This window comes from Prionailurus viverrinus, chromosome X (genome assembly GCF_022837055.1).
Source record: "Prionailurus viverrinus isolate Anna chromosome X, UM_Priviv_1.0, whole genome shotgun sequence".
Lineage (NCBI taxonomy): Eukaryota > Metazoa > Chordata > Mammalia > Carnivora > Felidae > Prionailurus > Prionailurus viverrinus.
Window position 1 is genome coordinate 4,236,553 of NC_062579.1, and position 26,105 is coordinate 4,262,657.

The window sequence follows — 26,105 nt, forward strand, 5'->3', positions numbered from 1 at the left end:
TCCTGAAAGGAGAGTTAGAGAATGAAGTGTCAAAACCTTGGAGCAAACGGTATATGATACGAAGCCTGGCAAAAGGCTTCACTCATTAGAATTCTAGTGACCCCCCGCAGCGGATTAACCGTGGTCGTGAGCTGAACGAAGTGACGCTTAGTTGGCACCAAACTGAATTCAGCTTCTAACGTGAATACATCCAGAGGAAGCAAAGTCACTGAAGAGTCCCTCGAACAAACCAAGTGAATGGAATATTTGGAATCACACAGCAGAATTAAAGATGTTTAATACGATTCTAACAAAAGACACATAAGGTCGCAATATTCCCTTGGAATAACTTCGTGTCAATCACTTATCCTTTCAGTATGCCGGTCAGTGATCCCATGACCACACATCTAACAATGCTTGAACTCTAGTCTCTTCTTTCTTTTCTTCTATCATGATGTTGGAAATTAAAAGTGACATTAAGAGGAGAAGGGAGGGGCGCCTGGGTGGCTCGGTCGGTTAAGTGTCCGACTTCGGCTCAGGTCACGATCTCAAGGCTCGTGGGTTCGAGCCCCGCGTCGGGCTCTCTGCGGACGGCTCGGAGCCTGGAGCCGGCTTCGGATTCTGTGTCTCCCTCTCTCTCTCTCCCTCTGCCCCTCCCCTGCTTGCACTCTGTCTCTCAAAAATTTTTTTTAAAAAGAGAAGGGAAAAAAACCTCCTCGGTCATGCGTAAGTTGAAACAGGCCAAAATGAGAGCCTCCTTTGAACACATAGGAATGCTTCACAGAAAACAATTGTTGGAATAATTGTAATTTTAACTCAAGTGTACAATTCCATCTGACACACCGGATCAGAGCTTTTCAAAATGGTGTGCGTAAGAAGCTGCTGGGGATCTTTTGCAAAGAGAACTACAGACGTTGGGGCTCACGTCTCAATATCCTAGGTAAGAAGCTGTCACCGGCAGAGCAGCGGGATTCTGCATCTCAACAGGCAATGAGGTACAGGTATGATGAAAACTAGCCCTGAAAACACGAAGTCGAAGACGGGCGCCTGGGTGGCGCAGTCGGTTGTGCCCGACTCCTCATCTTGGCCCAGGTCATGATCTCACGGTTCGTGAGTTCGAGCCCCATATCGGCTCTGTGCCGGTGGCACAGAGCTGTCTTGGGATTCTGTCTCTCCTTCTGTCTGCCCCTCCCCTGCTTGTGCGCTCGCTCCCTCTCCCTTTCTCTCAGAATAAACAAACTTAAAAAAATAAAACATTAAATAGAAGAGGGGAGGAGGAAAGAAAGTAGCAGAGTGTATTTCTGGTACAAAGGGCAAATTAGGTTTTGCAAAACTCTGTGTGTGTGTGCGCGCGCGCGCGCGCGCGCACGTGCACACAAGCTGGATTTGATGTCCTATGTATTTCTTACTGTGAGTTCCAGTTAAAAAAAGAAAAGGTAAAAATACCGCTCTAAGTTAGGTGTTCATAAGCTATGGTCTGTGAGCCATACTCCGCACACACCTGTCTGTGTAAATAAAGTTTTATTGGCACACTACCACATTCATTCATTTAGGACTCACCTGTGGCTACCTTCACACTACAACACTGGGCAGAGGTGAGCTTCTGCAAGAGAAACTGTCTGGCAAAATCAAAAATAGTTATTATTTGGCCCTTTACAAAAAAAGTTTGCTAACTGAAACGATTCTGATCAGATGGCCTTGATTGGACCCACACTCTGGGACACACTACCCTACTTGGTATACAGCCCTTCGGGATCAGACACGGAGCGTTTGGCAAAACACTAATTTCTTCGTTAGAAAACACTTCATGTATTATTTTAAAAATCTGACAAGATGAATAAAATTTGATTTTTGAAAAGAAACACTAGATCCTGACACATAAGAAGATCCTTTATATTATGTGTTACTGCCGCAGGGGAAATTTTTCCGAGTTGGCCCTGCTCTTTTTTCCTTTGGGAAGTGTTGATTGCACACTGTAATTTCAGGAATTCATTCCATACTCATCGTGGAAATATCCCGCCTGGTGGATCTCCTTTGACTGGGGACACCGGCTTCAGTATGGCGATTTACTGGCTGTTTCTTATACCTTACGCATGCTTTGAAAAGTAGCCCTTTGTTTTTCTTGAAATGCATTTTAAATGCTTTTAATACGTGTGCTTTTATGTATATTGCAGGATTCCACCCCAACATTGTTATGTCCTAGCAACTGATCCTCAGTCATCACAAATACCTGAGTGGCCAAGGAAGCCGGTCCTTGGCATTTCAATCAGGCTGAAGAAAAGCCCGAACGTGTAGTCTGGTTAATTATCTTAAATTCTGGAGATTTAGAGTACACAAAAGCAGTGAGGACGAGGGACCCTTTTTCTCTGCGGCTACAGCTTTCTACCATCGACCCGTGCCTGAACATAATGCATGTGATCTGCTTCATCTGGAGGCTGGTGCCAGCTTTTCGTGTGTTGACATGAAATTTATCTCCCACTACTGAAGAGATAAGACAATTCTTTCCCAGGGAGTCTCATGGCTTGAGACTCTCCAGTCCGTCCAAGTACAAAGGCTGCCAAGCTATGTATTTCAAAGAACGCACAATGGTCTGAGAGCAATGGTCTGTGTCGGCACCAGAGACACATGGTGGCAAAGGCGCGAGGTGGATGAAATTCACCACCACGATCCCCCAAATCCTGCTGGCGCTTCCTCCAGCTCCCCACTTCCAAGCGCCACTCAGAGGGCCCCCCAGCCCCTTCTCTGCGTTCAGGGTCCTCAGGCACGCTTGCCCTCCCTGCCCAGCACCTCAGATTTAAAGGGTGTAGGTACCCATGTTCCTCTTTTCCTGAAAATGTATCTCTTACGCCAACACACCCTGGCCAGGGACCCAGTCACTGTGAATTCCGAGTTTGGGGATCAACTATTCCTTGGCGATATGCCAAAGCAGTCACTCAAGAGAAAGCCAAACTGGGCCTCATCCTTCCCAAGTACTGTGTGCTTTCTAACACAGCTTCTGAGATAATGTCCCTGGGCACTTTTTTAAAAAAGGGAGAAATTCCACACGCACAATTTTTCAAGGAATAGGGGCAAATTTCCTATCCACAGGACCAGCTTTACCAAATCTCGATATTTTCATCATATTAGCGTAAGATTTTTCAAAAGGAAGTAAAATATTATCGATAGCATTGAAGCCCTGTGTGTCCCTCCCCAATTTCACTCAAGTCCTTCTTGAGAGGAAAACACCTTTTTTGAAGTCAGCGTGGGTGACTCCCAAGCATGCACAACGTGCCCAAACACTGTATGGGAATTTTTTTTTTTTTTTGCAGTTTATCCAATGTTATATAACAATTCTCGTTCCGTACAAAAGTACTGTAAATCTTGTTTATATTTTTGTGATTTGTCCATATGAATACATATCACCCTACTTCATTAATTTTAATTTTTGAAGACTGTTCCATCATATAAATATGCAATTGTCTTATAAACAGCTTCATTGAGGGGCGCCTGGGTGGCTCAGCCGGTTAAGCATCCGACTCTTGGTTTCGGCTCAGGTCGTGGTCTCACGGTTGGTGAGATGCAGCCCTGAGCCAGGCTCTGTGCTGCCGGCTCAGGGGCTGCTTGGGATTCTCTCTCTCTCTCTCTCTCTCTCTCTCTCTCTCTCTCTCCGCCCCTCCCCTGCTTGTGCTCGCTCGTTCTCTCTCTCTCAAAATAAACTTTTAAAAAAATAAACAGCTTTACAGAGATACAATTAACGGATAACAAACTGTACATAATTAACGTGCGAATTTAAAAGTTTTCAAATATGCATAAACCCAGGAAACAGTCACCACGTTCAAGACAATGAACGCATAGATCATGCCTCCAGTTTTCCCAGAGCCCCTTGGTAATTCGTCCTGCCCACCCCTCCCTGTCACTAAGCAACCACTGATCTGTTTCCTGTTGCTGTAGATTATTAGAAAGTGTTATTTCTAAACTTCCATATGAATGTATTCATGCAGAATATACTACTTTCTGTCTGGCTTCCTTCACTCACCATAATTTATTTTTATTTTATTTTTTTACTTGTTTATTTTGAGAGAGACAGAGAGAGTGAGTGGGGGAGGGGCAGAGAGGGAGGGAGAGAGAGAATCCCAAGCAGGCTCCACAATGTCAGCGCAGAGCCCAACAAAGGGCTTGAGCCCACGAACCGTGAGATCTTGACCTGAGCCCAAACCGAGAGTCAGAGCTTAACCGACTGAGCCACCCAGGTGCCCCCGCTCACCATAATTTATTGAGATTCACCCATGTCGTGGCATATATCAGTAGCTTGTTGCTTTTTGTTGCTGAATAGTATTTCATTATGGATGCGCCCCAAATTGTTTATTCATCTGTCGATGGACATTTGGCTCATTTCCAGTTTGGGGCTCTTACCCTTCACACTCACATGAAAATTCATGTACATGTCTTATAGGGACATATGCTTTCATTTCTCTTGGTAAACACCTGGAATGGCTGGATCATATGGTAAGTGGACGTTTAACTACTTAAGAAACTGTCAGTTCAGGACGTGTGGGTGGCTCAGTTGGCTGAGCGTCTGACTCTCCATTCCGGCTCAGGTCACGATCTCACTGTGCATGGGTTCAAGCTCCAAACTGAGCTCTGTGCTGACAGCGTGGAACGCGCTTGAGATTCTCTCTCCTTCCCTCTCTGCCTCTCCCCTGCTCTCATGCACACATGCACGCACGCGCACACGCGCGCACACACACACGCGCTCTCTCTCTCTCTCTTCCAAAAATAAATAAATATTTAAAAAAGAAAAAAAGAAACTATCAGGGGTGGCTGGGCAGCTCGGTCAGTTAAGCGTCCGACTTCAGCTCAGGTCATGATCTCACGGTTCGGGAGTTCAAGCTCCACATCGGGCTCTGTGCTGACAGCTCAGAGCCTGGAACCTGCTTCAGATTCTGTGCCTCCCTCTGCCTCTGCCCCTCCCCCACTTGCACTCTGTCTCTCTCTCAAAAATAAATAAATATTAAAAAATTTTAAAAATCTGTCAGTTCTCCCAAATGCACTGTTTCATTCCTATAAATAGCATGCGAGAGTTCCAGTTCCTCCACATTCTCAACAATACTTGCTATGGTCCAGCTTTTTAATTTTAACCATTCTACTAGGTAAGAAGGGTATCACACCGAGGTTCTAATTTGCCCCGATGACTTTTTTTGACGACTTCCTTAATGACTAATGATTTTGAACATCGCCTCATGTTTTTATGTGCCACCCACACATCTCCCTCGGTAGAGTACCTATTCAAATCTTTCATCCGTTTTGGCAAAGGTATGGTTTATTTCCTCACTAACGAGGTTTTAGAAGTTGTTATATATCTGCGTACAAATACTTTTTGATTTAGATAAAAATTTGTCCCCAATCCGTGGCTTGTCTTTACATTCTCTTGACAGTGCTTTATAAAGAGTTTTTACTTTTGATGAAATACAATTTAGAATGATCTGTTTAATTTGTAAAGATTTCTTTGATGTTTTTTTCTCATTCTGTATAAACCAATCTTTGCCCAACTCAAGGTTCACCAGGATTTCCTCCCATGCTTTCTTCTAGAAGTTCTTTTTTTTTTTTGAAGATTTTTTTTTGTTGTCAAGTAATCTCTCCACCCAACGTGAGTCTCGAACTCACAACCCCGAGATCAAGAGTCACATATGCCTCTCCGACTGAGGCAGCCAGGCACCTCCAAGTTCTGTCCCGTTGTCTTTCACATTACGTATATGATCCATTCAGATTTAATTTTGGGGGGTGCCTGGGTGACTCAGTCGGTTAAGCGTCCGACTTCGGCTCAGGTCACGATCTCACGGTTCGTGAGTTCGAGCCCCGCGACGGGCTCTGTGCTGACCGCTTGGAGCCTGGAGCCTGCTTCGGATTCTATGTCTCCCTCTCTCTCTGTGCTTTCTCCACTCACAACTGTCTCTCTCTGTCTCTCAAAAAAGGAATAAATATTGAAAACAATTAGATTTAATTTTTGTATATGGCATGAAATATGGATCGAATTTCATATTCTTACATGCGGATATCCCTCCTACGGGGAGCCTAAAACGCAGTTTCCAAATTCCCCTCATGGCCAAGTTTTCTTTGTAGTTTCAGGGTCTACGTTTTTACCTCCCAAACTGCTAACTTGTTATTTTCCTATTTCTTTCTCTCTTATTTTCTATCCTTTTGTGGTTTCACAAGTTTTTGCTCTTTTAAAATCAAAGTTATGCCCTCATTTATTTCTTTAAACATCTTTTTAATATTTTCCCATAAAATGAATTTCACCTGGGGTGAGGTAATGTCTTTGCTGAGTTTGTCGGCTGTATTTTTAGAAATGCAAGCTTTCCTTATATGCTCCAGAACTGTGGTTTGAGTTTCAGATTTAAAGGGAAGGAGTTATCCATAATCTTTACTTCCCCCGCCCTCCTTGCTTAGCCCACCCCGGCCAGCGGGTTTACCGTCAGTCGCCCTCACCTCACCCGCGGGGGTCCTCATTCGGGAACCCGGTATTACCTCCGCCTCTCTGAGGCTTCTGTGTGGGTGTCAGAAATAGTGCAGAGCCAGGCGCTAACCTGACAACGGGCTTGTTCTAGACTCCCAGGCCTGAAGTTTGCTAAAAACTCTGACCCTAGGTAGAGGTTGGCAAGAATCCTTTTCGGTGTCTTTTAAGGAAGCGAGAAGCCTCATACAGCCCGTGGCATGAACCAATGAGCCTGATTTCAGTCCCCCATACCATCCGGAGCACTTGTACCCTTCAGCCCAAGGCATCAAGAACTATTGACCCATTGGACTCGAAGGCGGAGCTGCTTCGGTCTCTTCCAGACCAAGTCTCCACCAGCCTGTGTTTTAGCCACAGCCGCGGCTTTGCAGGTTCGTCCCATTTCTGGCCCGTGGAGACCTTTCTCTTGTTTTGGGTCCAGCTATGTCTCTTTGCTTTCCTACTTTGCTATGTGCTCTTGTCACTACACGTGCACCCCTTCACTATCTTGATCCGGCTCATGAGAGAGGTCGTCATGCGGGGAAGTTAAGCAAGGGAAAGGCGTGCCGGCCGGGCTGAGTTAAGGGCCCCCAAAGATGCTCTTATCCTAATCCCAGAAGTTTTTGAACTATGGCACCTTACATGACACAGGGACATTGCGCATGTGATTAAGGCAGGGACCTTTGAGAGAGGGCGTATCATCCTGGATGTTCTGAGTGATCCCAGTGTAATTAGAAAGGTCCTTAGAAGAGAGAACCAGGAGAGGCTGAAAGAAACTTGAGGAGGGAAGCAAAGGGCACAGAGTGATGTGATAAGGAAACCAGGAGCCGAGAAATGGCAATGAATGGATTCTGCCCTAGAGCCTCCAGAAGGAAACAGCACAGCCAAAACCTTGGCTTTAAGGCCAGTGACACTGATTTTGGACTCCTGACCTCCAGAAGGTCAGACACCAAATCTGGGTGTTTTAAGCCACCCAGTCTGCAGTAATTTGTTACAGCAGCAATAAGAAACTACTACGAGCCTTGAGAGGTGGTGCACAATAATGGAAGGGGAAATACATCCCGCGAGGATTCCAGGCGGACGCTAAGTTGTACAGCGTGTATGGGGGGAAAAGTCGCTTCTCAACACAGCTGAGTCAGCTCTTGGCCAGGGACTGGTTTCACATTAATTTGTTAATTCACTGTAAACAGCTTCAAGAACTATTTGATTTGATTTCACTTTGACGTCTCTGATCACCGTCACAATTTACCTGTATAAATAGCTTTCAACCTATACAAAGTAACCTAAAATATGATACAATATTGAACGGACCTTTGAAATTTTGTAGAGAACAGAGAACACATATATTGGCTATCGTTACCTCTGTGCACCACTTAAGAGTTGCTAATTTAATTTAATTATACATATTTCATGAAAGTATGGTTATGAGCGGCAGTAGTTAAATCTTGAATGAATGTTTCCGTTTTTTTTTTTTTTTTTTTTTTTTTTTAAATTTTTTTTTTTTTTCAACATTTTTAATTTATTTTTGGGACAGAGAGAGACAGAGCATGAACGGGGGAGGGGCAGAGAGCGAGGGAGACACAGAATCGGAAATAGGCTCCAGGCTCTGAGCCATCAGCCCAGAGCCCGACGCGGGGCTCGAACTCCCGGACCGCGAGATCCCGGACCGCGAGATCGTGACCTGGCTGAAGTCGGACGCTTAACCGACTGCGCCACCCAGGCGCCCCCCGTTTTTAAAATGGCTACAAAATCACCTTTGGAGGGCGGCAGAGAAACGGGTAAAATAAAATGGATCCTAAGTATTTCAATAAAAACCGTAGGAATTTTAAATATATAAACATTAGAAAAGAATTACTATTCATATATCCACAAAGGGATATATGATACAGTGAAACTACAGGAATTTTGCCACCACAAAATTATACCTGTCCGAATTCGCTCAAAGGCATGGGAAAACACTTCGCCATCTCTATATAAAATCTGAGTCCCTGAAACATTTATTTAATACTGTGATAATTGCTAGGATATAGCGATAAATAGGAAATGAACTCTTCCTCTGTGGAACCCACCTTCTCATAGAGAAGAGAGATGAAAACAAGGGCTGGGGCGCCTGGGTGGCTCCGTCGGTTGGGCGACCGACTTCGGCTCAGGTCATGATCTCACGGTTCGTGAGTTCGAGCCCCGCGTCGGGCTCTGTGCTGACAGCTCGGAGCCTGAAGCCCGCTTCAGATTCTGTGTCTCCCTCTCTCTCTACCCCTCCCCTGCTCACATCCTGTGTCTGTCTCTCAATAATAAATAAACGTTAAAAAAAAAATTTTTTTTTTAATAACAAAAAAAAAAAAGAAAAGAAAACAATGGCTGTAACAGACCAGAGCTCCACACTGCCCTCTGGAGTTCAGTAATGGAGTCGAGGTAATGTAATGCAATCCTTGTATTACAGATGTGCATAGGAGACCATGATAATACAAAGAAAGGGGTAGAGAAAAAAAAAAGGTCAACCAAGGGACTTTGAGCTACGTCTTAAAGACGTAAGAGGGGGTTATAGAAAATATAGAAAAAGGGGGTATTCAATATTTCCTAAGTTATTGAAATGCATGGGAGTATGACATCCTCTCCAGGAGAATATGGTATCTTTTGCCCTAGAAATCATACCTTCCCTTCTTTGATCTTGGTTCCAATAATTTGCCGTCTTTGTTGAATGATCTCAATGAGAAGATCACACTCTTCCATCAATTTGGCTTCTTGACGTGACGCATTGACCTATAGGACAGAAAGAATGGTGAGCATTTAATTTGGCCTTTGTTTTCTGTTAAATGCTCTTTAACGTAGACTACTACGTTTCTGGTAATCACTAAAAAGATACTTTAAATGTTAACTCTTTTTCCAATTATACAAAGATGGAAAATATAGGACTTACATGTCTACTCCCTTCCTTACACTCTTGGAAAACACTATTATCCAATGATAGCAGTCTTCTCTGCTAAGCCATACTCAGCCACAGAATCTTTCTTAACACAACATATACACAGCTATTACCAATTAGTTGGAAATCGACACTTGAGATATATTTGCAATTCCTTCTTCTATATCTTGAAAGAGGGTGGAATTTTGGCCTATTAGACATAAAAAGTAAGTTTAAAATGAACGAATATTATTCCTTTATGGAGGACAGACTACTATTAACGTCCATCGGACACATTTTCCAAATGCAACGTAGCAAGACTATATCATGTTTACTTAACTCTTCTTTTAAATACAGACATCAACTTTGCATTTAGTCACTATGAAGACACCAAAAAAGAAAAAGGACGGTTGGATATTTTATTCGCCTTATGACATAATTTAAAATTTTACTTCTGGTATACGTCCGAAAGATCAAGATTCTACAATGAACATGAGCCATTCTCCAGGAAAGGTAGATCATTATAGAATGGCCCTTATTTGAAGTTTTCAAGACTCATTATATGCAAGGCGGGGTGACAATTAGCTCATTCTTGGCAACTGGGCTTGGGAAATACTCTGCACACGCTATTTCCTCCACCTCTTGACAATTCTGAAATGCTTATTCGCAGAGACCCCAAAATCACAGCTGTGGGAAATGGAGATAGCATGCTTGAGTTTTATGATTTTAACCCAGCACGCAAGTTGCAGCGTTACAGAGAATGACAATGGCACCATTGATTACTCTACCATATCTCAGGGAGGAGCCATGGCCCAGTCATTAAGCCCTTCTGATTTGGGATACTTTATTTAATCGGAGTAATTCCATTCTCTATGAATGAGATAAACTGGAAGTAGGGTCAGAAGTTCAGGATAAATATCCACTGATGGCTGTTCAGAGGAATCACGTCCTGTTTCCAGAGGCCAAGATTCCTTGCGTTTTATTCCTGATTATTATGAGACGCAGGAGAGAGACTACTCAAGACATCTTCTTTTTTTTAATTTTTTTTTTCAACGTTTATTTATTTTTGGGACAGAGAGAGACAGAGCATGAACGGGGGAGGGGCAGAGAGAGAGGGAGACACAGAATCGGAAACAGGCTCCAGGCTCCGAGCCATCAGCCCAGAGCCTGACGCGGGGCTCGAACTCACGGACCGCGAGATCGTGACCTGGCTGAAGTCGGACGCTTAACCGACTGCGCCACCCAGGCGCCCCAAGACATCTTCTTATTGAGAAGATAATGGTCACTGGCCATTTGCAGCAAACCCCGAGATCAGGTCCTATGTCAGATTAGCACGCAAACATGCTTGCTGAATGTGATGAACAAAAGAGAAAATTAAAAGACGTTTTGAGGGGCGCCGGGGTGGCTCAGTCGGTTAGGCGTCTGACTTTGGCTCAGGTCATGTTCTCACGGTTTGTGGTTCGAGCCCCGCGTCGGGCTCTGTGCCGACAGCTCGGAGCCCGGAGCCTGCTTCGGATTCTGTGTCTCCCTCTCTCTGGCCCTCCCCGGCTCACGCTCTGTCTCACTCTCTCTCCCAAGAATAAACAGACATTAAAAAAAAAAAAAAAAAGACGTTTTGATGGGTAAGTACAGAATGTGGAACTCAGGCTAATATTTCAAGGAGGTTCACCACTGGACTCAGTTTCTCTTACCATGACTTTTATGTTGTCATTTCTAATTTCCCTTGAGGATTCCCAAATAAAAACTCAGCTATCCATGGACATATTTACTCAAAATGCCACTACTCTCAAGAAATTTCTTGTCTTCCCTTTTGACCTCTAACTGAATGTAATAACTGGCTACAACTGAGCTGTGAAAAGGAAGGAATCATATTGAAACCATGGGCACATTATGATGGAGAGAGTGAAATTTCTGGAAAGTAGCACCTTATACTTGAAAAGTATCTTTGAGAGGAGTGCCTGAGTGGTTCAGTCGGTTAAGCGTCTGACTTCACCTCAGGTCACGATCTCGTGGTTCATGAGTTTGAGCCTGGAGCCTGCTTCGGATTCTGTGTCTCCCTCTCTCTCTGCCCCTCCCCTGCTTGTGCTCTGTCTCAATCTCTCAAAAATAAACAGCAAAAAAAAAAAAAAACCCACAGAAAAGTATCTTCTAGAATGAGCCCCAAGAGTGACAATTTTGATAGAGTCCAATTTACTTATTTATCTATTGTCATCTGTGCTTCTGGTGTCATAGCTAAGCAACCCGATCCAAGGTCATGAAGAGTTAGGCCTCTGTTTTCCTCTAGAAGTTTTATCTCTTACATTTAGGTCTATGCACCATTTTGAGTTAGGTTTTGCACATGCTTCCAAGCAGGGTCCGACTGTGCCTTCTTACTTCTGGATAGCCAGCTGCCTAAGCACCGTCTACTGGAGAGACGATTCTTTCCTTCAGTGAAGTGTCTTAGCACTCTTGTCAAAAATCAATTGACCGGGGGTGCCTGGGTGGCGCAGTCGGTTAAGCGTCCGACTTCAGCCAGGTCACGATCTCGAGGTCCGTGAGTTCGAGCCCCGCGTCAGGCTCTGGGCTGATGGCTCAGAGCCTGGAGCCTGTTTCCGATTCTGTGTCTCCCTCTCTCTCTGCCCCTCCCCCGTTCATGCTCTGTCTCTCTCTGTCCCAAAAATAAATAAAAACGTTAAAAAAAAAAATTAAAAAAAAAAAATCAATTGACCGTATCGTGAAGTCCTCAGGTTTTGATGTTGCTAACATATTCTGTGCTTAATGACATTCTGGTTTTGACTGAACTGGGTCCAACCTCACTAACAATTCTAGAGGTAGGTGTCAGGAAATGTGGCGTCGAGGACTAGCTCTACTCAGAGGTCGATGTTGGAAAAGTCCAGGAAGATAACCGTTTCAAAATTCTCCTATTTTATTTATTTATTTATTTTTTAATTTTTTTTTTAACATTTATTTATTTTTGAGACAGAGAGAGACAGAGCATGAACAGGGGAGGGGCAGAGAGAGAGGGAGACACAGAATCGGAAACAGGCTCCAGGCTCTGAGCCATCAGCCCAGAGCCCGACGCGGGGCTCGAACTCACGGACCGTGAGATCGTGACCTGGCTGAAGTCGGCCGCTTAACCGACTGAGCCACCCAGGCGCCCCAAAATTCTCCTATTTTATAAAATGAGGGGAACGGTATCTGCTGTCTCAGCCACGTGGGATGATTGTGGTAAATACATGAACTAATATCTGAGGAAATAGCTAACACTGTGAAGTCACAGACAAATCTCAAGTAGTATCATCTGCATCGAGAAGTAGCTTTGTTAATAGACTATGATTTAGTCTGGGGTCCATTTCGCTCTCAAGATCATTGGGATTTGGGTTACTCCGCGGGAGGAAAAGTGTCCCAGTTGCCATCCTAGCATGGGGTTTGATTTAATCCAAATTCTGACCATTTGATATTCATGATGGATAGATTTGTTTTACAAAAAAAGTAGACTGAAATCTACTTTGTTGAGCCAACTATGTTTTGGGAAAGCTGATACCACAACCACCACTGGCCCAAAATATAATTTCTCAGAAAGTTGGAAACATGATCCATTCATTTTAGGCCAAGTATGTCCCTTAGATCTTTCAAAAAACACAGAGTTGACTTTCCTTTGAAACCGGGAAAGTTGAATCTCTTTTGAAACTTTGATGAAGCTTCCAAATTTTTGTAACTCTAGCATTCTTCTATTCCAAAAGGTACAATAAAAGAAGTTGAATGCTATCCTGTATTTCTAAAATTCTCCCACTACAAAGAAGTTTTCCACAGTTTTGCTGTTTTATGTGTCACTTAAAAGAAGTTAATGACTTGATTGGATTTCATTTCTTATATGGGCTATGAACCCAAATACGGGTTTATTGGTCGCTCGCAGCGTGTCCAGGTGTTTCTAGTTCACAGGTTTGGTTTGGAAGCTGGCGGCTCTTGGTTATGATTTCAGCCTTCGATTTCTGATTCACGTCTTTTGATTCAGAATCACGAAGGCTAATACAAGCGCTTTGAGTAGAGCCAACCTAAGGATGCAAGAAACAAGCCTCAAACCTTCTTTCATAGACCTCTATGTCCACCTTCTTGGTCCCTCACCTAAAGACAAGAGTGGGATGAAGATAATTAGGGATGACGAATCATTCCCCCCATCCTTGTCCCTAGTTCTTAGTACTGACTTCATCTCTAAAGTAATTCTTCTAAAGTCAGATCCCATCTGCATCCTGGCAGGATTCAAGTCTTCTGTCAGGTGTTATTATCCCATTTTTAGGCCCTGACGCCTTATCTGAGGCTGCGAGCGGGACGGCCCATGTTATGCAAGCTCAAGCCTATTCTTATAAAACACTCGCGTCCCTCACTTTGAAAGACACGCATACAACTATTGATTCATTCACCTATCTAATCATTTATTCATTCAAATGATCGCAACGGGGTTCCGAGAGCCTATCAGGCAGCACTCCAGCGCTGGGCACAGACAAAGTCCACACTATCACAGAGTTTACATACAAACATAGGGGAACAGGCTGAACAAGTCAAGAAATAAATAAAACTTTCGGCTCATGACTAGTACATAGAGGAAATTAAAGAGGGTGATGTGATTGCCCGTGCCTGAGAGTAGGGCCCGTTTTATTGAAGGTCAGTCAAGAATTCTCTGAGAAGTCTTCGAAGGGGTGCAAAGGAACCAGCCATAAAATATAGACAAGGGTGTTTGCAGGCACTCCCAACTCTGCTTTTAACAGGGACCTCCTCACAAACTCTACAGCGCACCTTCAGTATTCACAGCTTCCGTATTTGCGATGTGTACGCTCGCTAAAATTAACAACTCCACTTGTAACCCGAAATCAATACTTGTGGCCTTTTCACACGCACGTTGGGCACGCTCAGAGCCCGAAAAAAAATCTAAGTCACCCTGCCAGCACCCAGCTGAGGTTGAACAAGGACACGCTCAGCCTTCTTGTTTTAGCTCTTCCATAGTCCGAGGGTGGAGACAATAAGGGTAGGGCAGTGTGGAGTAAGAAGGTCTGGCTCTGGGGCCAGATGGATGGGCTTGGAGTCCCAATTCTGGCACCCGTCAGTGGTCCAGCCTCCGGCAAGTCAGTTAACACTTTGGAAGCTCTTTTTCTCTTTCATAAAATAAAGACAATAGAATCTACCAGGAGACTTGCTTTCAGGATTTAAGATCACATCATCTATGCGAGGGGTTAGTGTGTGTGTGTGTGTGTGTGTGTGTGTGTGCGCGCGTGCGTTCTCCCCTAAGAGCGATGGTTCAGTATTGGCCAATTCAGTGTTCCTGGCGACTTTATAGAACATAACTACCACAATTAATGAGAATCAATTGTATTTCCCTACTACCGAGTGTGTCCATAATCGTCCATATTCCTCCTAAGAGCAGGAAGGGTAGAGTGAGAGGGGAGATTACAGAAGACACAAAAGAACAGTCTGGCTTGTAGAGCTGGCACCCCACTCTCTCTTATTCCTAGGGCGCTTCTGCTTCTTCTCTTCGACCAACTACGACTATCTCACCCTCGACAGCCTAGTGAAGGAGAGATTGGAAAGTCAGACCATGAATTGAGCACAGAAGGCCACCACTCCTGTCTTGGCCTCCTAGCCCTGAGATCGAATTCAGCTGGGGGCCATTCGGCTGCAGAACACTCCTGTCAGATACCAGCAGTCAGTTGTAGTCCCGTGGAAGTTGCCACCGGGTGCCAAGCTTATCTGCCTTTGTTGGATGTGCAGGTACACTTACTCATTCCCCAGCTTGGTTAAGGATAACAGAAATGTTGGCTATTTTCTCCCGAGCACGTGGTTAGCAATGGCCAGCAAAAAGATCCCCCCCGCCCCCGCCCTGTTAAGTTTTATTACATTGCAGACACATGTGGCCTTAACATCTTTAGAAATATTTTATGGCGCTCTTAGAAGACAACATCAATGGGGAAAAGTATCTAGCCACTTCTCACGGGTAAAACTGGACTAATATGTATTTTAGAAATCCTCATTTTCTGGGGCGCCTGGGTGGCTCGGTCCGGCTTTGGCTCAGGTCATGATCTCACGGTCCGTGAGTTCGAGCCCCGCGTCGGGCTCTGCGCTGACAGCTCCGAGCCTGGAGCCGGCTTCCGATTCTGGGTCTCCCTCTCTCTGCCCCTTCCCCGCTCACACTCTGTCTCTCTCTCAAACATAAACAAACATTAAAAAATTAAAAAAAAAAAAAGAACATGTAATTTTGAGTCCGCATCCAAATTTAAAGGGGTCGGTGTTAAGATTATGTCTTAATAACCCTATTATTTCATACTGTTCTCTGCTACAACATCTCTAACAATCCCACAGGTGCAAAGGGAAATACGAGGATCTGAGGGTGCTTCGGGTTTTATTGCCAAAGGCAGCTGTGATGAACATTCCAGACCCTGGGGCAGAAGTTAGACGGAGCTGCCAGAAGGAACAAAGAAAGCGACTCTAACACTTGAGTTTGTATATAAAACTGAGCCAAGGAGAATTGAGTAAGAGCAGACCGTATTACTGTAATTCATCTAATATGTTTATATGTAATCTTCACCCTGAAACTCTCTCACACCGAAGTCAAATATTTGTGGACATAGTTCAAGTAGATGAGAGGCGGAAGAGTGGCCAAGTTCCCAGGGTCCCTGTCTTTGGGGCCAAAACCGGAGTACAGGAGAATATTTTGTAATATTTAATCTATTCATCTGACTAAAACTTTCGAAAGCCCAAGAAACGCTTTTCAGAAAAATAAAAAGATGGCATCCCTTCATACGGTGCTAACCATAATCCGGCCTTTACCATGGAGTGACGTGCGGGGAAATGCTTGGGCCCAGAGGAGACCAATTCTGCATATTGATGGACTATCCACACGGGATCTTGCTATGTTTTTGCTGTGGGATCAAAAAACAGCTCCCAGGAACCTCACGATAAAATCCTCCTTTCTGGAGGTTTCTAAGATAATGGAGCTTGAATGTTGGATAAGGAAGTGAGACGCTATTAAAAGTGGCAACACACTGCGGTGAGCTGGGCAATAAAAGGCTTCTTATAAATGAAACACAACTGTAACAATACAATAAAACGGCCCGGCAAGAACACCACTCCTAATACCTAAAATCTTGAAGCTTCACACAAAGGGATTGCCGCCCCCCATCCCCCCAAGAGGAGCAAACACAACGCTCCCATCCGAAACGTTGTTCGTTTTTCAGTAAAGCGAAATCGTCAGACAAGGTGAGAAGATTTAGAGTGAACAGGGCTAAGGGAGGCAGTAGTTCGGAACTCAGGGTCCCTAGAAAGTCTTCCTGGGGTGGAATGCCAGGCCCTCCTTACTTCCTAATTGTATGTTCTCAGGCATTTGCTTAAACTCTCCATTTCTCAAGTCCCTCAATATCGACTCTTACGGGGTAGATCGGGTGTTCCTGGGGGACCGCTGGCAATGTCTGGAGACATTGTTGGTCGTCACGAGGGGCCTGGGGGCCACGTCTCATATCTAGTGGGTGGAGGCCAGAGATGCTACCCAGCAAACATCCAACAATGCTTGGAAGAGCCCCCACCACAGCAGAGAACTGTCCAGCTCCCAAAGTCACCAGTGCCGAGGCAGAGAAACCCTAGGGGAGCTTGTGGTTCAGAGCTAAACGCACTAGCACGTGAAACGCCACTGAAAAATGTTTCACATGTAGCAATTACTCAATAAATGTTAACTGCCACCATTGTTAAGAGATTCTGTTTATCTGGAATGTCCACACAGGAGCAATAGTACGAGTTCCAGGACCGGTCGGTCAGCCTGTGCTGATTACCTGGGGGACTTAGTAGCAGGAATCCACATTTTTTCCCGTCTACGTCTTTCACCAAAACAATGGCACATGAGGACTAACTCCAGAATTTGGGGAGTTATTTTCAAATCCCCAATGCATTCTCTTAAGGGCTCCTTCCTGATGCAACGGGAAGGGGACAGAGGAGAGCCTTCCATGATGTACCGCAGGAGGTGAGAGACTTTGCTATAAACGGTTAGATGGTAAATATTTCCGCTTTGCGGACCATATGGTCCCTGTTGTAACTACTCAATGCCGCTGTTGTAGTGTGAAAGCAGCCACTGACAATACGGAACCAGATGGGTGTGGCTGCGCTCCAACAGAACCTTATTTGTGAAACCCGGTGACGAGTCGGACTTGGCCCAAGGGGCCTAGGTTGCCAACCCCGAGCAAAGGGGAAAAGAGCATGGACTTTGTAATCAAAGAGCCGCTGCTGTGAAAAACGTGTTGAATCTGTGTAGGAAGGTCTCCTCGTTTGCAAACTTTCAATGAAAATATCCGTCAGCTCTCTGGCACATAGTAGGTGCTTGATAGATATCGGTTTCCTTCAAAGCGGTTCCAAAATGAAGAAGCGGAATGGAAGGTGTCGCTCGTAATTCATTCAAAAACAATAAACTCCTCCCTTCCTCTCTCTTATTAATTACACACGTTATAAAATAAATGCTCCACACCCTTCCGTTTGGGTTGGGCACACAGAATGAAGAAAAAAAAAAATCTATTAACCTGTCACGGACACTTGGGCCTATCAAGTCTTTTTCATAAAGTTTCTGAAAAGCGGTGCTTTCTATGAAGTACTTTTCAACTCATGTATTTGGCAAAAATCGCAATGTGGTCAGAAGCTAAAAAAAATTATTTACAGCGCGGGACAGTTAATGGAGTGCCGGGGAGGACAGAGGTGATCCGTCTCGGGGAAGGGAAGTCATTTCTAATGGAAAGAGGAAGCTTCTATCCCATGACCTTACATTACTCATTTTCAGTCTCACGTGTCATTTCTCATTAAGTGGCATTCTTTTTAGTTGTTGTGCCGCGATTCCCGAGTAGTGATGGACTGGAAAAATACAAGGTTGAAGTCCTATTCGGGCTTGAGTTACTCCAAGACAGATGCCATCTGGCGCCCCGCAAAGTTAAGGAGGACGAGGATCAGACCTTGCTCTTCAGCATCCCTCACACTACGTGAAATACACTCGACTGTATCACCGGTAGGACTCGCACTTGGGCGCAAGACTGGAAAATGTTAAGCTTCGTTCTGTCTTTCGGACGCGTCCCCAAGTAACATCTAGGAAGCCCTGCCTGGGTGTCGTCACTCCGGAATGCCGGCAGAAGCAGGCAGACTGATCTTTCAATATCTGTGATGCCCAGTGTTTAATAATATTCCCATTTAGTCAAATAAAGTCAAAGACAGGAGGCTTTAGGGAAACCGAACACGTGAGCTGGGGGGGGGGGGGGGGGGGGGGGGGTGGCAAAGAGATGCTTCCAGGAAGCAGGGCAGGGGACAGGGATGGAAATATAAGTAGCTGCCAGGGAACACCAGTAGGGGTGGGGAGGTGAGACAGGGCATGAAGCCAGAAGCGCGTGCCTGACCGAGACCACGGTGGCCGACTGCAGATTAATCCCGGTGGGAGACTGGGAAACTCAGAGCGGTCCTGCTGATGGGGAGGAAGGGTGGGATTTACCTAATATCTCCCGTGGGTGGCTGGTCGGAGGCTGTCGGGGGTGGTTGGGCAGTAATTCTCTGGAGTTAACGGCTGGGCACCCTGGGTGGGGGAGCCCCCAGGCAGAGTGTTACGGGCTTCCAGAAGCTCTCGGGCCAGGAAACATAGGACTGGTGAGCGCTGTAAGCGCCTGGCACTGACCATTACAGACAGAAGTGCCTACATCAGAGGGGACGACGATCTGGACGTTTCTTAAGAAAGAGATCTAGAGGGGGTCAGAGGGCACCGGTGTCCCACTCATCCAGTTTGTTCTACAGCCCCAACGACTTCTGACTAATTGCAGGGCTGAACAGAGTTTGCATCTGGCCGTGCTGTCTATCCTGACCTTGGTTGTTTTTTCCTTCGGGCCACAATCTACCCACAAGTGTTCATTTACAACTGGCCACAAATGGGTCTAAAGCTGAGCAATGACAGGCAAAGTTGCCTGAAAAGAAAACACGTGAAATCTAGTGAGTCAGACTAAAATATATGTATTTCTTTATCTAGAGACCCTTGGATTTTCCATCATTCCAACTCACTGGGAAATTATTATTGTCTTTTTAAAACAATGGCTCTCCAGTTCTAAGCTTAATATGTACGGTCTTCTAGAGTAAAACTGAATCTTAAAATACTTAAGTTAGGGATTACATGAAGAAGTGCCTCTCTCTCTCTCTCTCTCTCTCTCTCTCTCTCTCTCTCTCTCTCTCCCTGCCTCCCTCCCTCCATTACCTGAAAGATGCTGTCTTCTCACCTCCTAACTGGGAAACAGAATGTTCTGTTTACATTTGTCAGGATCAGGGGGTGGCGGGCAGGCGGCATCCTGCCAGGTAATGGAAACACTGCTTGCTTTAATGTTATTACCAAGAACAAAGCCTTCTTATTGTTTCATGGAAGCCTTCAAGGCGGGCCTCACGGACATAGTTCTGATTTTTTCGAGACCACAAACAAGAGGAATTCTTTAAGGCCATTTCATGAAAAACAGAAGGCAAAAATACTTTATTCTGCAAAAATTAAAGCAGACCTTTGTTTAAGTAGCCAGAGCCTGACCCAGGTCAGCGTTTCGTTAAGATGGGACGGAGGCTGTGTCACCGGTATGAGAGAACACCACCTTCCTCTCGGAGAGCGTCACTTCGGCGCCGCTATTTTCAGGTAGCATGCTGCACAAAGAAACATCTTGCACCAAAAATGATCGTGCCAACACTGCCCTTGCGAGCTCTCTCTATAAAACTAGGAACCACGCAAGTCTTCATTCGGTGCTTCTTAGGATTCTGCCAGCCAACTAAACTTTCCATGCGGTCCCTCGCGGCTCCCAGGCTAGGGGGTTAAAGCTACTGCTTTCCAGAGATCTCCGCAACGGTCTGGGTAGCTGAGGAATGTCCGCGAGAGGAAAGGACGACGCTCCCACCTCTCCCAGAACGAGGAGGGCGTCAGCGGTGGCCATCCTAGGGACTTGCTGGGTGCCCACGATGTGCAAAGTGGCACGCGGGCCCAAACTCTGCCCTCCAAAGACGATGACTCCCTTAGAGAACAACTAGCACACACGCCGGCTGCACACAGATTTAACTGCACCAGAAACCCCGGAGCCAGACTCTTACTGCCCCTTGAGAAAAGCCACGCTGAGGCCCGTCGCGGAGAGCTGGCGATGACCCACCGCACTCACACAGAGCCCGGCTAAGGCAAAAAGGTGAATTTGGAGGCTTAACTCTGGGGAGGGGTGGTCTGCTCTTGACCTTCTTCGAATTGACTTCCTTGATTTGATTTACGACAACTGAGAGTCGCCGTCTCTCCCTGAAGCTGTCCCTGCTTACTTGCTCTCCTAAGGTTTTTTTCTGAAACTGGGGAGCTGGTGCCCATGACGGTGCTGAGGGTGGTAGGAGGGAGATGGGACACAAACTACAGAGCACTGTCACCGTACAAGCTGGGCTTTGCCCAAAGGACACTGAGAAGGAATCTAACCTGGTCTGGAAGAGAAAAGGAAAGACCAGAGAATTCAGATGCTTGTCAGTTGCCGATTTTGAGGTTCTGGGGGGTGTGTGCGTGTGTGTGTGTGTGTGCGCGCGCGCGCGCGCGCGCTTCAAACGTGTGTTTGAAGATCAAGAGAGCCTAATACTGAAAATGTCATTCTAGGGGCACCTGGGTGGCTCAGTCGTTTATGCGTCCGAGTTGGTTTTGGCTCAGGTCATGATCTCACGATTCGTGAGTCTGAGCCCCGCATCAGTCTCCACGCTGACAGTGTGGAGCCTGCTTGCAATTCTCTCTCTGCCTCTCCCCTGCTCGTGCTCTCTCTCTCTGTCAAAATAAATAAACATAAAAAAAAAAAAGAAAATGTCAGCCTGTAAGCCATCTTCAGACCTCCCTTAAGGGCTCAGCAACGACCCAATGGACAGTTCTCTCATCCTTGACTTCCGTCCTCCTAGCCCTCTGCCAGTGACAGGGCCCTTGTGCCAGGAATTATGGCTGCTGAGATGTGCCACCATAGAGACCCTGTCCTGTGTACCGTCTTCTCAAGAAGGATCCTTTTTCGGGGCACCTGGGTGGCTCAGTAGGTTGAGCCTCCGACTTCAGCTCAGGTCATGATCTCGTGGTTTGTGAGTTCGAGCCCCGCGTCGGGCTCTGTGCCGACAGCTCGGAGCCTGGAACCTGCTTCGGATTCTACGTCTCCCTCTCTCTCTCCGCCCCTCCCCCACTCGTGCTCTGTCTCTCTCAAAAACTGAATAAACAAAAAAATTTAAAAAAAGAAGATGAAGGACCATTTTTCTGCCCTTCAGGATGAGAATTCATCTGATGCACTGATCGACACAAATGCACCAGTGACAGAGGGAGGGCAGAAGGAGGCAGCTGGTCTCTCTGGGAGAGTCCTGATTTCTCATCCCTGGCCACGTGCCGTGTGCTGAACGCAGGAGATACTAGGAAAAGAAAGATAGCGCCCTGCTTCCCGAGGAGTCCAACCGACCAGGAGACGGAAGACATGTGTTTGAAGAGCACGTGGATATTTGGCCAAGGACTGACTGTACCTGTATCAACAAATCGTCATGGTGTTTTCCTTAGGCTTTTAAATTCAAATGGTGAATCTCATTATTCTATTCATAAATCCAACAAATTTTATAAAACCAAGAATCATCACTCTCGGGGGGATCCTGAATCAATGTTTAACTCACTCAACTTGAACAGACATAACTCCATTAAACAGTCAATGCCATATATTAATTAGTTGATTCAGTTCCTGTACTCATTTTTTTTAATGGAAGTAAATCTACCTAAAGGAAAATGCATAAATCTTAAGGGACAAGTCAATGGATTTTGATAACCAACATAGCCAACAATTTGACCAAGACATAAAATATCTCACCCCAGAAAGCCCATGGGTAACCGCTGTTCTGATTTTTATCACCAAATTCCTGTAACATTTTAAATTGCATTTATAAATGTAACATATTCAGCTTACTTTATAAGCACTTTAAATGCCTAACGGTGTAAAATTAAAACCCTAACAAGGTAAACCTTCTCACGTCCTTAAGTAGCTCTTAGAAATCTAATAAATTAAACTTACAAATGTAACGAAACTCCAGTTTTCTCCTGAACGTTCCCAGCACTGGTCTCAAACAAACTGTTTTACACTTTTAACGGAACAATCACAGGTCTAAAAGAAATTACGTGTTTCGGATTGGAATTTCAAAGCTCGCCTGTCAAATTTCTGTAATATGCCATTTTCTCTTAAATGCTACACACCCTTAAAATTCATGTTTTTCGCTCCACATTGTAATACAAAACATAGATACTGTTTCGGTCTTCGTCTTTACACATACTCCTCAATCTTCCTGGGGAGGAGAAAAAGAACTTTCTTTACTAAAGCGAGCAAACTGATCATCTCAAAGAAGTATGCTTGTTATGGTGAGTTGGACAGGGTTTCCAATTCCCAGCAGATGGGATCGTTTCTTGCCGGGAGAACTCCCCTAGGAATCTAAGATTCTGCAAGGAGGGACAAGGTGCCATCTTTCCAACCTACGTAAACAGACGGAAGGCTTTCTTGAACTTACCACAGCCCCAAACGAGCTTGCCTGGTCAGAGAATTAGGCTACTAGGATAGTTTTCATCACCTCCTATATAGAAACCTGATGTTCTATCTAGTGAAAATACTTTTAAAAGCATAGTAAAAGCTCTATCATAAATTCCCAGGCTGGGAAGTTACCTCACTTGGTTGTAAAAATCTTTATTTGTGCTGCTCCTCACTGAAAGCCTTTTACACGCAGTGGTAGCCTCGGGCTTTTTAAATAGCTGAATTTCAAATTTCATATTTCTGTTTCAAACGAAAATAATCAATGCTACAATTGTGCTCTTGTTAACGAACATTTTATATGCATGACTCAATTATTTTGCTGGCGAATTTCAAAATCAGAACAGAGCTCTTCAGTTTTCCCTATAACATTTAGCAATTTAAAACAGAAGTGAATCAAATGAAGGCAAAAGATGATGTGTCCCATTTCTCTCCCACTCTGTAATTATCTTAGGTACAGAGATGATTTCAGCTTGATTATCGTGAAAAGCAATTTTATATTCATTTGTTGAGAAATAGAATTTAAGCTAGATATTGAGACCCAGAGACAAAAGAGGCTAGTTCAGTAACAAAACGACAGATTGACGGTTGGGACCGCTTATCTCTCTGAAGGGCAGGCACGAGCACAATCATGAGACACAATCTACCTGACAGTCACCTTCTCACCTGCGATCGGTCCTCCCGCAACTGGATCCATTCAACTACCACCATCTCGTGTGAAAGCTGGAGTCAGAACTAACCACAGCGGCCATTTTTTAGATCTGTCCCGACCTATCCTTATTATTCCTTACATCATGCCAGAAGCATTCTTACTGCGCTAGTCACCATCTGAATATTTCAAGGCAAGAAAAAAAATTAAATAAAATTGTTTTTTAAGTGGGGCTCCGTCGGTTGAGCATCTGACTCTTGATTTCAGCTCAGACCATGATCCCAGGGTTGTGGGATCGAGCCCCGAGTTGGGCTCCGCACTGAAGCGCGGGACCTGCTTGGGATTCTCGCTTTCTCTCTCTCTCTCTCTTTCTCTCCCTCTCTGCCCCTCTCCCCTGCGCATGCACATTCTCTCTCCAAAAATAAATGAATGAATGAGTGAATGAATGATCTCCAGGCAAGGAGGTTGTGTGTGGAATAGTGTAGGGGAGACACGATGAAGAATTCCTATACTATGGGGAGAAACCACATTAGGATATATGTATTCTTGGGGTGCCTGGGTGGCTCAGTCGGTTGAGCGTCTGACTTCGGCTCAGGTCATAATTTCACGGTTCTCATGGGTTTGAGCCCCGCATTGGGCTCCACACTGACCCAGTGGAGCCTGCTTGGGATTCTCTCTCTCTCCCTCTCTCTCTGCCCCTTCCCCGCATGCTCACAGTCTCTCTCTCTCTCTCTCAAAATAAATAAATATCCTTTTAAAAATTTTATTTTATTTAATTTTTAAATTTTTTTTAACGTGTATTTATTTTTGAGACAGAGAGCGACACCGCATGAACGGGGGAGGGTCAGAGAGAGAGGGAGACACAGAATCGGAAGCAGGCTTCAGGCTCCGAGCCATCAGCCCAGAGCCCGACGCGGGGCTCGAACTCGCGGACCGCGAGATCGTGACCTGAGCTGAAGTCGGATGCTCAACCGACTGAGCCACCCAGGCGCCCCTAAAAAATTTTAAATAAAGATACATGTATTCTCTCTCTTTCCCACGGCTCATCCACTGGGCCCCAATTAAGGCCAATTATTTCACATTTAAGTGTTAGCTTTGGAAATCTGCATTACTACGTTGAAATATGTTCAGAGGAAGTTATCTTCAGAGGCACGTACATGTGCTCACACTCCAATCCAAGCCACCTGGTAGGATTCTGAATATGACACAATAGTTCATCCCATCCAAAGTAGAAAGAATAGCAGGTGAGGAGAGGTTTGGATCATGTTTTAAAATTTTTTTAAACATTTATTTATTATTAAGAAACAGAGAGAGAGAGCATGAGCATGGGAGGGGCAGAGAGGGAGGCAGACACAGAATCCGAAGCAGGCTCCAGGCTCCGAGCTGTCAGCACAGAGCCCGACGTGGGGTCGAACCCACAAACCGCGAGATCATGACCGGAGACAAAGTCGGACGCTCAACCGACTGAGCCTCCCAGGCTTCCCGGTATCATGTTTTTAAACACCTTTCAAAGCTGAAACTTGGGAATGTCATTCTCAAAGTAATACCAAACTAACTAAGCCTTATATTCAGTCATTCCTGAGACTGATCTCTTATTCCAAAACAAGACTGGAAGACTTACTGCTGATGTCTTCTCACAATTCCTCACGAATATACCTAAGACGGCAACAGGATCCAATCCCCCTTATGAAACTTTTTTTTAAAGACAAGAACAATGAATCTAAGGAAAGAGTTGCAAGCATGTGTTACATACTACTTTAATAAACAATTACACTCAATCTCCACGGCTGAGAAAAGTGGAGTTTGGCACATGAGCTGTCCATTTTAGCAAACTGGATACATAGCCATTATACACATGCAGTAGTCAATCTTCTTCTCGTCTGTCCTGGGAATCCTAAGACTTGAACGTGGGAGAGCAGCCTTTACCACAGTGGCTCATAACCCAGGTTTTGAACGCCACCATATTTGTCCTATCACATGATCGCCATTCCGGAGCCGCTTAGATGGAGACCCCATGGATGATGTGGTTTCAGGAGGCCAGAATCTGACTCTAATTATACCTTGAGAGCATTCTCATGAGGGCTCAGATGGGGTGGGAATCTAACCCTCATCTGCAAGTGACAAGAGATGATGACTCTGCACATTCAAGTTGGCCCCCAGCGGGACATATGTCGTACTAGGTCAGCCACCTGTCCACAAAACACAAACAGCACATTTGGCGTTCAGATGCTGGTCTTTATGCGATGGCTGTGGACAGAGCAATCGCCAAGGTTTCCATAGAGAGGGAGAGAGCGCTTTTGCGTAAAACTGCATAATGAAGTTAATTTAAACATAAAACCTGGGGCGCCTGGGTGGCTCAGTCGGTTGAGCGTCCGACTTCGGCTCGGGTCATGATCTTGCGGTTCGTGGGTTCGAGCCCGACGTCGGGCTCTGGGCTGACAGCTGGGAGCCTGGAGCCTGCTTCGGATTCTGTGTCTCCCTCTCTCTCTCTGCCCCTCCCCTGCTCATGCTCTGTCTCTCAAAAATGAATAAACATTAAAAAAAATTTTTTTA

At 45.3% G+C, this 26,105-nt stretch overlaps 1 protein-coding gene across 5 annotated transcripts in view; it reads right to left on the minus strand.

The window, feature by feature from the left end:
- Positions 1-26,105, minus strand: part of MID1 (midline 1) — a 550,482-nt gene that overhangs the window by 37,424 nt on the left and 486,953 nt on the right. For all 5 annotated transcript variants that reach the window (XM_047843917.1, XM_047843915.1, XM_047843918.1 and 2 more), the window contains one exon: positions 9,101-9,208. In XM_047843917.1, coding sequence (XP_047699873.1) covers positions 9,101-9,208 — 108 coding nt within the window. The remainder of the gene's footprint in view (positions 1-9,100; positions 9,209-26,105) is intronic.